This window comes from Wolffia australiana, chromosome 1 (assembly GCF_029677425.1).
Source record: "Wolffia australiana isolate 7733 chromosome 1, ASM2967742v1".
Lineage (NCBI taxonomy): Eukaryota > Viridiplantae > Streptophyta > Magnoliopsida > Alismatales > Araceae > Wolffia > Wolffia australiana.
Genome location: NC_135835.1, coordinates 23,213,394 through 23,225,959, shown reverse-complemented (window position 1 = coordinate 23,225,959; position 12,566 = coordinate 23,213,394). Strand labels below are relative to the sequence as shown.

At 43.9% G+C, this 12,566-nt stretch overlaps 1 protein-coding gene and 1 long non-coding RNA gene across 2 annotated transcripts; one reads left to right on the top strand and one right to left on the bottom strand.

Moving 5' to 3' along the window:
• Nucleotides 1-1,333: 1,333 nt before the first annotated feature.
• Nucleotides 1,334-4,213, bottom strand: LOC144711559 (uncharacterized). The gene is made up of 2 exons (XR_013583613.1): nucleotides 3,223-4,213; nucleotides 1,334-1,664 (listed from the first exon to the last, which is right to left on the bottom strand). It is a non-coding gene; the product is annotated as an uncharacterized LOC144711559 (long non-coding RNA).
• A 4,743-nt stretch (nucleotides 4,214-8,956) lies between these two features.
• Nucleotides 8,957-10,641, top strand: LOC144711543 (small ribosomal subunit protein uS15-like). Its single transcript, XM_078585545.1, has 5 exons — nucleotides 8,957-9,091; nucleotides 9,201-9,273; nucleotides 9,352-9,490; nucleotides 9,580-9,766; nucleotides 10,461-10,641. Exons 1-5 carry the CDS (start codon nucleotides 9,069-9,071, stop codon nucleotides 10,492-10,494), a joined length of 456 nt encoding a protein of 151 aa, XP_078441671.1. The 5' UTR covers nucleotides 8,957-9,068; the 3' UTR covers nucleotides 10,495-10,641.
• The last annotated feature ends 1,925 nt before the right edge of the window (nucleotides 10,642-12,566 follow it).

Below are 12,566 nucleotides of genomic sequence, written 5' to 3'. Positions count from 1 at the left end.
GATCTTCAGGATGAATATTAACTTGATTGTATCCTAAATATCCATCAAGAAAACAGAAAAAAATTTGCCCAGATAATTTTTCTAAAATTTGATCAATAAAGGGTAATGGATAATGATCTTTCTTAGTAGCTTTATTGAGTTTCCTATAATCTATCATACTCCCCCGGCAACGGCGCCAGTTGATAACCCCAATTTTTGATGTTTAACTAATGAGTTTAAGACTTTGTTTAACTTATCAACGTGTGCGGATCTGAGATTATTCAACAATTAATTTACCTCACGAACCTAGAGTGAGTAAGGGTCAAACCACAAGGAGCATGTTTTATTTCAATTGAATTTTAATTCAATTTTCTTTGTTTTATTTTGGTTTTAGGATTCAATAGATTTTGATTACTAATTATGGGTTAATTATCTTTTAAGATTTTAAATTTAATTTTTAATTTCAAATATCAGACAGATCTAAAATCTCATATCTGTCTGTTATTTGAGTAGTCTAAATGTGAGGCTACCTGTATCTACTCACAGCTTGCGCGACGGCGGTTGATGGCGCAGCCCCGGACACACCGTCAGAATCGTCACCGTCGCCCCCGACAGCATCTACTCCAGCACCGAACTCTTCTTCGGAGACGTCGCCGCCGGCCCCGACAGCGCCGGCCGCCCGCGTTCAGCCCGCCCGGCAAGCCAAGGCGTCGGTACACATGCCCGGATTCAAGTATTTCGGGTAATGGACACCATTTCGTATCTTTATGTCTTTTGTTTACTCGTCGTTTTGTTTTAGTTTTCGTCGTTTCCCGGCTCGTCACAGTCTAGTGTAAGGGAGGGAGGTTCATCCTATAAGGATCTCTAAACCCCGCTATCGTGTGTTAATTTCGTGAGTCGTTTTGTCTTGTCGGAGTCATAGGTCAGTATTTTATGTTTTAGTTACCTTTGTTTTGGCTTAATGGGCCTAACCCACCTTCACCCCTATATAAGGGAGGCAGGGTTGCCCTAAACAGTTTAGTTGTTGTTTTTTTTAAAGAATGAATCCCCTCGTTGGGTTTGAAAAGCCATGTATTCCCTCCTGGAATTAGGGTTCGACCTGTGGAAGAAGAAGATCTCGAAGAAGCTACCAGGTGAAGAAGACCGCCAGTTTGAAGAGAGAAGGACTGGTCGGGAATCGGTCGCTACCTGCTACCGCACTTCAGCCCCTTTCCCCCATTTTCTCTCGCGCGCTTGACTCGCTCACAGTGCGTCCGCGCTCGCAGTTGCACCCGAGCGCGTGACGCTGCTGACGACTTTTCCCACCACCGGACGTACCCTCCTCGCTGCTTACTTCCCGCGTGGAAAATAGTCGAGCAACAATCCGTCTCCAGTCTGTTTTTCCCCACGTCAGATCCGCTAAGGCCCCGGCCTTGCTGGTCCGACGGCAATTTCCCTGCCGGCTACGCATGATTGCGAACGTGGGAAGCTGCCGGTCGCACGCCTAGCCACCCCGTCAGTGGCCGCCACCGCAAGCACGGTGTAGACGTGACGCCCCGCTGCCGGACCTGACCGGCGCCGCCGCCGGTCCTCCTCTACCCAGCGTGACCGGGCTCGTCGTCTTGCGAAGCAGCTCATCACGCTGCCGCTCTCCAATCGGAGGTCCTTTCCTGGTGTGCGCGGCACTCCTCTACCGACCGCTTGGCCTGTCGTTCCAGCACCGCGAGCCAGCTGACGGCATCCGAAGGCGTCCCAGCTTACCTCCACCGCGCTCGGTTTAGACATAGGTGAGCGAGACAGGCGAGTGAAAACGTACGTTATATTGAGCGTTTCACCTGGTTCTTGTACTAGTCGGTTCGCCTGTCGCGTGCCGGCAACCTCCGGCGGGAAATTCCCGTTCGACGACCCAGCAACCTCGTTCATCCGGACGAGGGTTGGAAGGTCCCCTTCCGTCTCTGGGCGACCCCAATCGACCCCCGGACATCAGCCTCCCGTTGCTCGTCAGCAGCTACACACACTACACCCCAACCCGACCGTCTCCATTCTAGCTCGTCCCCGTAGGACTCCCGTGCCCGACGAATCCCGGCATTCGTCGCGTACCGCCCCGCCATCGACACCGAGTACGCACCCTTGGTGACGGCCAGACCTCGTCTCGGATGTGGTCCTGCATCAGCAGTTACCCGTTGTGCACTGTGTGCGCACTGCGCACACAGACGCACAACCGTGAGCGGTAATAGCTGTGGCTGTGCACAGCTTGTGCGCTGGTTGTGTGCGACAGCGCACAACTGCGCATAGCATGCGCAGCAGCAGATACGGCTGCGCACAGCTTGTGCGCTGGTTGTGTGTGATGGCGCACAACTGCGCACAGTGTGTGCGACGGCCGTGCACTCACACAGAGATGAATAAAAGCACATATTTAAGAAAGATTTTAACCAGATCTAGTTGGATAAGTTAGAAATCTAAACTTTCTAACCCAACTTTATATGTCTCAAGAGTTATTCAACTACTGTATTCTAAGAAATCACACATGCCTTGTGTCACGCTCCTTCACGGCTAGGGAGTGATCCTCTACCTTAGAATCTTCTCAGCTTGCATCTTCACTCAACGCAATTGCTCATCAACAATAGAGGGTCTAAAGAACTTTTATTTCAAACAACACTGCACTCTTCCAACGAAAATTCTAGACAACTCAAACATTGTTCTTCAGCTAGTATTTATAGTATTTCCTCTCTCTCTCTCAATTACTTGGAGCTTTTGAGTGGTCCATATTTATCTCCACAACCGCCATTTGACTTGGTTAATATTTGATGCAGGACAACGTCCGAGATGAGGTCCGGCCGTCACCGAGGATTCGTACTCGGTGACGAAGATGCGTCGGTGCGTGACAAATCCGGGGTTCGTCGGGCACGGGAATCCTGTAGAGACGAACTAGGATGAAGAAACCCGGTAAGGGGTGTAGTACCCGCAGCTGCCGACGAACAAAGTGAGGCTGACGACCGGGGTCGACGGGGTCGCCCGGAGACAGGAGGGGACCTTCCGACCCTCGTCCCGAGGGACGAGGTGGCTAGGCCGCCGGACGGGAACTTCTAGCCAGAGGTTGCCCGCACACGTCGGGCGAACCAGCTCGTACCAAAACCGGGAGGGACGCTCAATAATTCGTTGTTTTCACTCGGCCTGTCTCGCTCACCTAAGTCTAGCCCGAGGGCGGTGGAGGCAACCGAAAATGCACTGAAGGAAACAAAGGACGGGAGCAGGGCAGCGTACCTAGTCGTCGTCACGGACGGGGAGTTTCTGCCGTGCGCGAACAGTCCACAAGCTGGTCGTCGGTGCCTTGACACGGAGTGGCGGCGGCTGCACAATCGAATGCACGGAGGAGTATGGGGTGCGCGCACTGGTCGCTTGCGTTTGCTGCTACAGAAGGCCTCGGTCAGGCCGGGGCGTTCGGGTGCGAGAGCGTCGAGTCGCGCGTGGAGTGGCGTTGACGAGCTCGGCCCGAGTCGGAGAGGCGGCAGCTGAGCGCTCCACAGGGGCGGCCACACGACCTCGCTAACAGCAGGGGCCGAGGAGCAGCAAACGACCGGGGCGAGGGCGAGCCCTGGGCGGACGCCAGGCGGTCAGAGGGGGGGTCCACGATCCGACCGCGGCGGCTACGGGCTGAGGCAGGAGCCCCGTGGGTAACACGACCAGCCACAGGCAGGACGGCGGGTTGCACCCGGCAGCCCCTGTGGACGGTCGGACGTTTCCCGAGCAGGTGGGGGACGGTCCCACGGAGGGACGGGAACCCCGGGCCTGGCAAGGGGGCGGCCGGCATCGGGAAGGGCGATCTCCACCACGGGGACTACCACCGCTTAGCTGCGGCAAGGAGGAACCTGTTTGCGGGAAACCCTGGCAGCCGAGCGGGGGAGGTTGTTCAGCAGAAGGGTCTGGCAGGATTGACTGCAGGTAGCACTCTGCAGGACGAGCACAGGGGCGGGGCTGTGCACCGCGATGCAGCTGGCAGCTCGTCCGCGCGGCGCGCGGGAGGATCCGCGGCGCACGTGGAAGGCGCGCGCGCGGCGCAGCACACGCGCGTTGGCGCGGCTGGTCGCCGGGAAGGGCGCGCGCCGGAGCAAGCGTGAACTGCTTCTCCCTGCAAGCTTCTTCCTCCACTTCTTCAGCTCCTGGCGAGGCCTCTTTTCTTCCTTCTTCTTCAGGTCACCGGAACCCTAACTCAATGGGAGATAATTCCTCAAAGGAAAAAAAATGATACCTCTGATAATCTTCAACAACGTGAATGTTTTTAGGGCACCCACCTCTCATTATATAGAGGGGGGGGTGTGGGAGCCCTTTGACCAAAAGACCCTACCACTTAGACCAAAATATCATGACGAACCTAGGACATAGAACAAAGAAACGAAGACGGGACCTAGGTTAAAACAAAGGAACGAAGACGAACCGGGCAAAGGGAAGGGAAGATCCTCATAAGGTCGATCCTCGTACAGAGACTATGATGAGTCAGGAAAACGACGCGTGACAAGTCGTGAAAACGACACATGATGAAAACTAAAACAAAAGATACGATACGATACGGTGTTCATTACCCGGAATACTTGAATCCGGGCGTGCGGGCGGGCTGAACGCGGACGGTCGGCGCTGTCGAGGGCGGTGGTGACGTCTCCAAAGGCGTATCCGGGGCTGGAGCAGGTGCTGTCGGGGACGGTGGCGATTCTGCTGGCGTGTCCGGGGCCGCGCCATCAATATTGCTCCATAACGTCCATTTTGACTTGGTTTATATTGCTCCATAACTGCCATTTTGACTTGGTTCAAGCACCCTCCTTGATTCATTTTTCGCCCATGTGCATTATCTCCAAATAAATCTCTGTGCTCATTTAAACCAAGATGAGATCTAATCCATTTGATTCATAGAATCAAGTGGGGTTAGTCAAAAGAAACTTATATTGAGTTATAAAATGTAAAATCTTGTCATTTCATGATAATATATATATATATATGCGTAAATGATGTATACTTTATGATAAAACTATGTTCATCACTAGGTGGAGCACTACTTACAAAATGATGAGTGGGTACTTTGAGAAGAAAATAGTTATTGATATGATGATGTCGTCTGCTCATGGTAAACAAACTTGACTTACTCAAACTTTACATGGTAGAAAAAACTGTTGACTTACTCAAACCATCCCAGCATGGTACCTCTATTGCTATTTAGAACAAGGCACCGAATTCAAATGAGAGTATAGTCATTATTAAGAGATTGATAAGACATCTTGAGCAAATTATTTTGGGAGTCTCAAACTCATCCATGCTTTTAGTTGGGCATGCTATCTCCCCTAGGCAAAGGAATGCGTTAGCTAATGTATGTTCCACTATCAGCTCTATATTTGATCCATCTATGAAGCTTAGCTTGATTGATCTACAGGCTAAGAACGAGGTTATATCTACCGCTTGCACTATCATGAAGTCATATTCAGTATCCAGAAACATTAGGGATCGGTTCACCAGAATATTTGCTCTATCAATGAGGAATGATTTCCTACAAATGGAGCTGCAAGAACTACTAGATTCATCTGAGCTGCCATAAAGAGTTGATCCGATTGAAGAGCTCGACGTATACAAGATGAACCCCCCCCCAACATTCAGTATAGAGGTGTTGCATAGGTGGAAGACGAGGGGTATCATTGTTATATTCAAAATCTCTTACTTTCATTATTGAATTTCTGATTATTTTTATCCCCATAACAGGTTAGGTTTCTTACCCTGCATTAGCATTGGAGGCCAAGGCATTTCTAGCAGTTGAAGTGACAAGTGTCGCGTGTGAGAGTCTATTCTCAGAAGGGCATTGTGTTATCAACTACAGGCGATCCATGCTCATAGCAAAGAGCGTCAAAGTTCTGATGATGTTGAAGTCATGGTACAACAACAAAGATATGAGAGCGAAAGATGACTGTGATGGTGATGATGATGAGACATTTGCAATTCGTATGGATGCACCCATCGGTTAGACTCTCAATTTTTTGTGTTCATCTAATGACATATACTCGGTTATTGTTCCTTGAATGGTGTATTGAACTGTTCATTTTTTAAAATTGATTTTAAAGTACTATTTCTTATGGATAATGAATTACATTTGGTCATCCAAGGTTTATCATCTTATTAACATCCATGGGGAACAAAAATCATGATGATGGTGATGGTAAAATCTTTCGCTTTTTCATGTTATAGTTTAGTTGGCCAACACCCACTACCGAATGACAAAGATATAAGAAAATGCGAGCCAGATGTGAGACTCCTATAGCATTTGTGTGGAAGACTAATCCTCCATCTAGTGTCAATACTACTCCATCATTATTGTGTCTTGGATTTACTCATCTTTCTCACAGATTTGGTTCTGTAATTTTGAATTTTAAATGGGTCCATACCCTCATATATCTTTTTCCTTTTCTACTAATATTTTTTTTGTTATCAACAGTGATAATCCTATCCCAGTAGATGGGGCAGCAGAAGAATGATAGGAAAACACGATGAATACATGGAAGACCATGGCGTCAATCATAGAGGTCGAAGTCACATCTAGAGCAATCATCTTGCACAATGTCGCAGTCCGGTTAGGATATTCTTTGGCTAATTAACAAGTTCAGAAACAAATATCAATCACATTCAATATGCTGTGTTCCACCTGCCAATCATTCTAACATCCATTTTTATTTCTATCTATTGACATCCTAGTGATTTATCTATCTAGCATTTTGTCCGTATGCTCAGATATTCACTTAGATTAGCTTTCATGCTTCATGTTCTATAGTTTTATTTTAATGAATTTTACATTTTTCTCAGTAATTGGATTGGATCCCAACTATTTTAAGGAGTTTTATGGAGTCCTTCGCTCACATCAGAGAATTTTGAGTAATCCAAAAAAATCATGAGAAAATAGAGGAATGGATTTTTTCTTCTCCATTGAGATTGAAATTGGGCCAGCATAGGATATATATAATAAGAAGGAATTTTAGTTTATAAAATGAGAACCTTTCTACCCTATCTAATGCATGGTGGGCCTATATGTGGGGATCATAAGCTCACCACTTTTCAGCAATTATGTCTCTATTTTTAAAAAATATGTTTTATTGATTTCAGATAGTCATGTGTGGATTCTAGAAAGGATGAGATGTGATCTTGCACTCGTCAGGATTTGGCAAAATCATCTAGCAATGTCGAGTTCAAAAATATTCACACACTTCAGGAAGAATGAAATAAAATTATGATTTTTTTCACTGATTATTCTTGCCTTCTTCTTATTACTCTTATTCCAACTATTATTCTAGATTCAGGTGATTATTATTCAGTCTTTCCACTCAATTGTATTCTTTCTCGATAGTGAAAACATTATTTCTATTAGATGATATGTATTCTTTTTTTCACTGGATTTTACTCATGTTCAATGGGTGTGATTCTTTTGTCTCATCATTTTTAAATGCATTGCTGATGACTCAAATTATTTCTTTTTACTGTTTTGACAATAATTTCTCGGGGAGAACTTTGATTTGATCGTTCGTACAAGAGTTTCTCTCTCAATTCAATACCTTAAATGGGAACAACGCCATTGTATCGGTTAATTAATCAAGAATGATCAATGTATTAGTTCTTTTCAAGTCTTTTCTGATTTTAATCTCTCGGGAATAAACTTTGGCTTTATTTTTACCTTTAATCTTATTAAACTGATTTTCTCTAATTTGAAGTTTCTTCCTCCGTGGGAATATTGATGTTCGCTCTTCGGCGAAGAGGAGTTGGTTTGCGTGGGTTAAACTGAGATGAGGTTTGTGCCTTTTATTTAAGTGTTATAGATATTGGCACATAGCCATTTTTATGATAATTCTTCATGATTTCAGAATAAAAATGTGCCAGAAATAGCACAAAAAATATCTTTGAAATGAAAATTCAAACTCTACATGTGCCTTTGAAAGGTACCCAATTCATCAGGTTTTTCAGATTTCACACCCCATTTCTTAATCTTTCTTCTGGTTCGTTTCCTTCATTTGGTCATTAATCCGTCTTCTTGTTTGCTTCATTTTAATTTTTGGATACCATTTGCAGATATTTCTACAAACAATGAGGGTGATTCAACAATTGATGATCGTCAACTCCAGCATCCAGATTATTCTAGATTATAGCCAGCGATGGGGCATCTTCATGATATTCTTTAGCCCTCTTGGGATGGTCTCACTCACCTTAATGGAGAATTGATTATGTTTTTTCTTAATAATATCTCACATTTATGTTACAATGTATTAGATTATTGCTTTTCCTAATATCCTTCATTTCTTTGTTGAGGATAATTTGTTGTATGATATCTAATGGTGATAATTTAACATATGTTTATGCATTACATATGGTCTTGTAATTCCACCTCGCATGTGCCTGCATGTATTTCTTTATGTTAAAGTTGAGTATGCCTAGCGCATAAATGAGAAGTATTCAAATCCAACAACAATATATCTGATCGTGGAAGTCCTTGAAAATATACATTACTAAATAAGTGGATGAGGATTTATGAAACATTTTCATTTTTATTCCACAGGACTTTAACCAAATTGTAACAATTGAGCGAATGTTGCTCTAATTTGTGCGAATTTTTCACCATGTGCAAATTTTGTTCAGATTGTTCATTTTCAACAAACAGAACAAAACAACCATGTCTAGGAGTAACATGCAAAGTTTTTGATGAAATTACAAGAAAATAACTGGGAAAACATGTATTAGAAATTCCATTCCTTCATGCACAAAATAACTGAGAAACCATGCATTAAAAGGAAAATAATAGGTTTATTTTTCCAAGAACAGATACTATCATTCCCTGATTACACACAGACACAGTATACAGCTTGGTTTATATGGGGAGTAGGAAGGTAACTGCTTATTGGGCTGGCCCGTCTGGCGCCTAATGGGCCTGAAATAGATTTGGAGAAGTTTTATCGGCCTATGTTTGGGGTATATATATATATATATATCTTATTCTTTCTCTGATAGGAAAAGGGTGTTAGGGTTCCCGCACCGCCGACAGGTTTCCATCTTCTACCTTCAGCCGCCGGCCTCTCGCACCACCACCGGCAGCCGCCATGGGTCGCATGCACAGTAGAGGGTACGAAATCGCTCTATATGAACTGTGTAATCTTTGGTTTGATTTGCGGGATGTTGATTCTCCGTGCGTTTTTTTTTATACTGTTGTTCTTCGCTTGTTCTTGCCCCAGTAAGGGTATTTCTGGATCAGCCCTGCCCTACAAGAGGACTCCGGCCAGCTGGGTCAAGACCTCCCCCCAGGATGTGAGTTTGTTCAACAATTTTCTCGTACAATCTGATTTTGCATCGTGCATTGTTCTCTGAGATCTGGATCCGTTGAAGGTTGAGGGGAGCATCACGAGGTTCGCCAAGAAGGGGCTTACACCGTCCCAGATCGGCGTCATCCTTCGTGATTCTCACGGTGTTGCCCAGGTCAGGAGCGTCACCGGCAACAAGATTTTGCGTATTCTGAAGGCCCAAGGTAATCGTCGAGTACCCGATTGTGCGTATTCTACTAGGAATTGGTACCGGGATTTTTGAGATTAATTGGGTTTTTTTTTTGGGTCGTAGGTCTGGCTCCTGAAATTCCGGAGGATCTCTATCAACTGATTAAGAAAGCCGTGGCTATCCGGAAACACCTGGATAGGAACAGGACGGACAAAGATTCTAAGTTTCGATTGATTCTCGTGGAGAGCCGGATTCACCGTCTTGCACGATACTACAAAAAGACAAAGAAGATTCCTAACGTCTGGAAGTAGTAAGAACATTCTGGTCGATTGACTCATGATATTATTTGATACTGTTATTCAATATTTTAAATTTAGATCACAAACGTTTTTTGGTAATCGGCAAAAAAATATTGAACAATATGAAATTGTTGGGAGATTACACAGGCTAGATGACATATGATACCTGGGCGATGTTGATCTTGGGCTGATTTGTATTTGGTTTTAAAATGTGCTTAGAGTGTACAGAAATATTTATAATGGCTCTATTTTTTCAAGCATATGCACTGTCACCGAAATTAGTACATTGTCCGATTCTTTATGCATCCATATTAAGAATAATATTGTAACTTTTGTCATTGATTTTTCCGCTAATAAGTACCTTGAGGCCATGAAGCCCTTCGATAAATAGTCGAACTGTTCCATATTCCCTGCTTTAGAAAGAGTTTCTGTATATGCTTCTTTTTGCAAGGGAATGCAAACATATCAATTAGTTTGAAGAAATCTCCTCTCACTTCAGAACTCAACATCTCTATCCGTGTATTATTTCTCTTTTTTATCCTTGACGATAATCCACCCAATGAATGGATTATAAATATAGCTCGGACTCCAATTATTATATAAAAAATGACTCACTCACGCCTTAGTTTAAAAATATTGAAATTTTTTGTAATATGAATTGTCAGACATTTAGGTTAATCTTTTTTGGTGCTTTTGAATGTGCAGCGAGTCTACCACCGCTAGCACCTTGGTGGCGTAGAACCAACCGGATCGCAACGGATGGCTCTTCTGTTCTTCAGCGACAATTAAGATTTCTTATTTAATACAGGTGTAAATTCTCTCTACATTGTCGAATGCTGTCTGATCGTTTCAATTTTGTTATATTCTACTTGGTTATTTCACCGAATTGCAGCACTTAACTTCGTCCTGCTTTTTGTCGTCTTCAATTCACAAATGATACAATTTTGCAAAACATAGCTTTCGTTAGAAATTAGTTTTTCTACAGACCACAAATCCAATTGGAAATCTCTATCTTTAATGTATATTTCCATATTGGCTCTCCTTTTCTCTTTTTCACTGAAATTCTCATTCTCTCATGCCCTCTCAATTATAATTCCCTCTTAAGGTTTTGAAATAATGATCAGTAAATCGTCAGAACAGTGACTGTAAGTTAATGTGTGGAGTTTCAAGTTTAAAATTAAAATTTATTGGAAGAAGTGCGCATGACAAATAGGGTCTGATAGAGGACGAATGACTAGTGGCGATGGGATGAAGTTTGGTAGGCAGTCACGGAAGGCCTGCTTCACAAATATTTTTTTTCTGTTTTAAATCGTTAATTTATTATTTTGAGCCCTTACTCTATGACTTAACTGACATTTCTATCATTTTCTGATTCTCTTCTCTCTGTCTCTGCCTCTCTGTCTCTCTCTCTCTCTCTCTCTCTCGTAAGCATTTGCAACCTCCGTCTCCTGTATTTAAGCACAAACAGGGAGATGTATACCAGGTCAGTGAAAGATAGTTTAAAGGGACGGGGGGAAGGCATTAGGCATTTTCAACCAAATGCGTTGGCTTTCAAGTTAGCTGCCAACTAGCTATATGAAATTGGATTATTTTTCAACAGAAGTAATCGTGGTATTTAGATAAAATTAAGATAGATGTCACCCACAACTGACCAAACTTCCATTATTGGATTGTGAATTTCATAGTTAATGGTTTTTAACTTATATGTTTAACCTTGTATGATGCTTGGCCAACTTCCAACAATTCTATGACACGACCATCCATAACAATAATGATCTCAACCTATGAAAGAAAACTATTTGCATAAAATAGATACAAAAGTAAAAAATATGTCAGTAGTAATGATATTATTAAAAAGAATATGATAAAGCCTGCCCAAACAATATTGACAAAACATCATTGGAGCCGCCCTTGCTGTCATCAGTATCACCGCAGGTCTGTGTCCAGCTCGGTCGGCGCGCTAAAGTATCCATAAAGACACTCGTGTAGAGCATGTCCATGCACGTATTTCACATTTTAATGATCTGCTCTTTGTTTGTCTAATTTCATGTTTTGTGTTCATCATCACAAGTTCACCGTACTCGTCGTGATACACTCATATTGTTTCATTTTACTTGTTTTATTTCGAACTGTTTAGATTTCCCCATGTTTTTTTTATATTTTAAATGTTGTAAATGGGGTCCCTTATTGTGTAATGGGTCCATCAAAGCCCTATATAAGGCCATGATGGACACAGTTTGTTTTCCAGATCTGGAATTTGTGTTGTGGCAGTTAACATTGTCCAGGTCTCACCAAGAAGAAGAGAGGGAAGGAAGAGGAAGAGGAAGAGAGGAAGAAGAGAAGGAGAGAAGAGAGAATAGAGGAAAAAGAATGTGAGAAGGCCCACCGTGCCCTGAACCCGCCGTTGAAATCCATCTTCATCCTCGCCACATCACCAGATTGCATCTCTGGCTCGCCGCTATTCTCTCCTCTCTTCCTCTCGCAACGTCACTGCACGACTGAACGTCTGCATATGTATTTGTTGTATTGGTGTGTGGTCAACCCAGCCATTATGAATGCCGATTGCACAAGCCACATCATCGCGCGACCGGCCTACGGAAGAACTCGCCATGGTGCTGATCTCCACAATGCAGGCCATCGAACTCGACCGGTTGACCACTCGAGTGGTTGGTCGATAATGCCGATCTGACCGACTACGTGATATGACGAATCATTCTCAAGTGGCCGCCGATCCCATTCTCCATCAACCTTGCTGACTATTGCACGAGTTTCTTGCGCCACCATTCACGACTCCTGTCGTTCGTGTGGAGC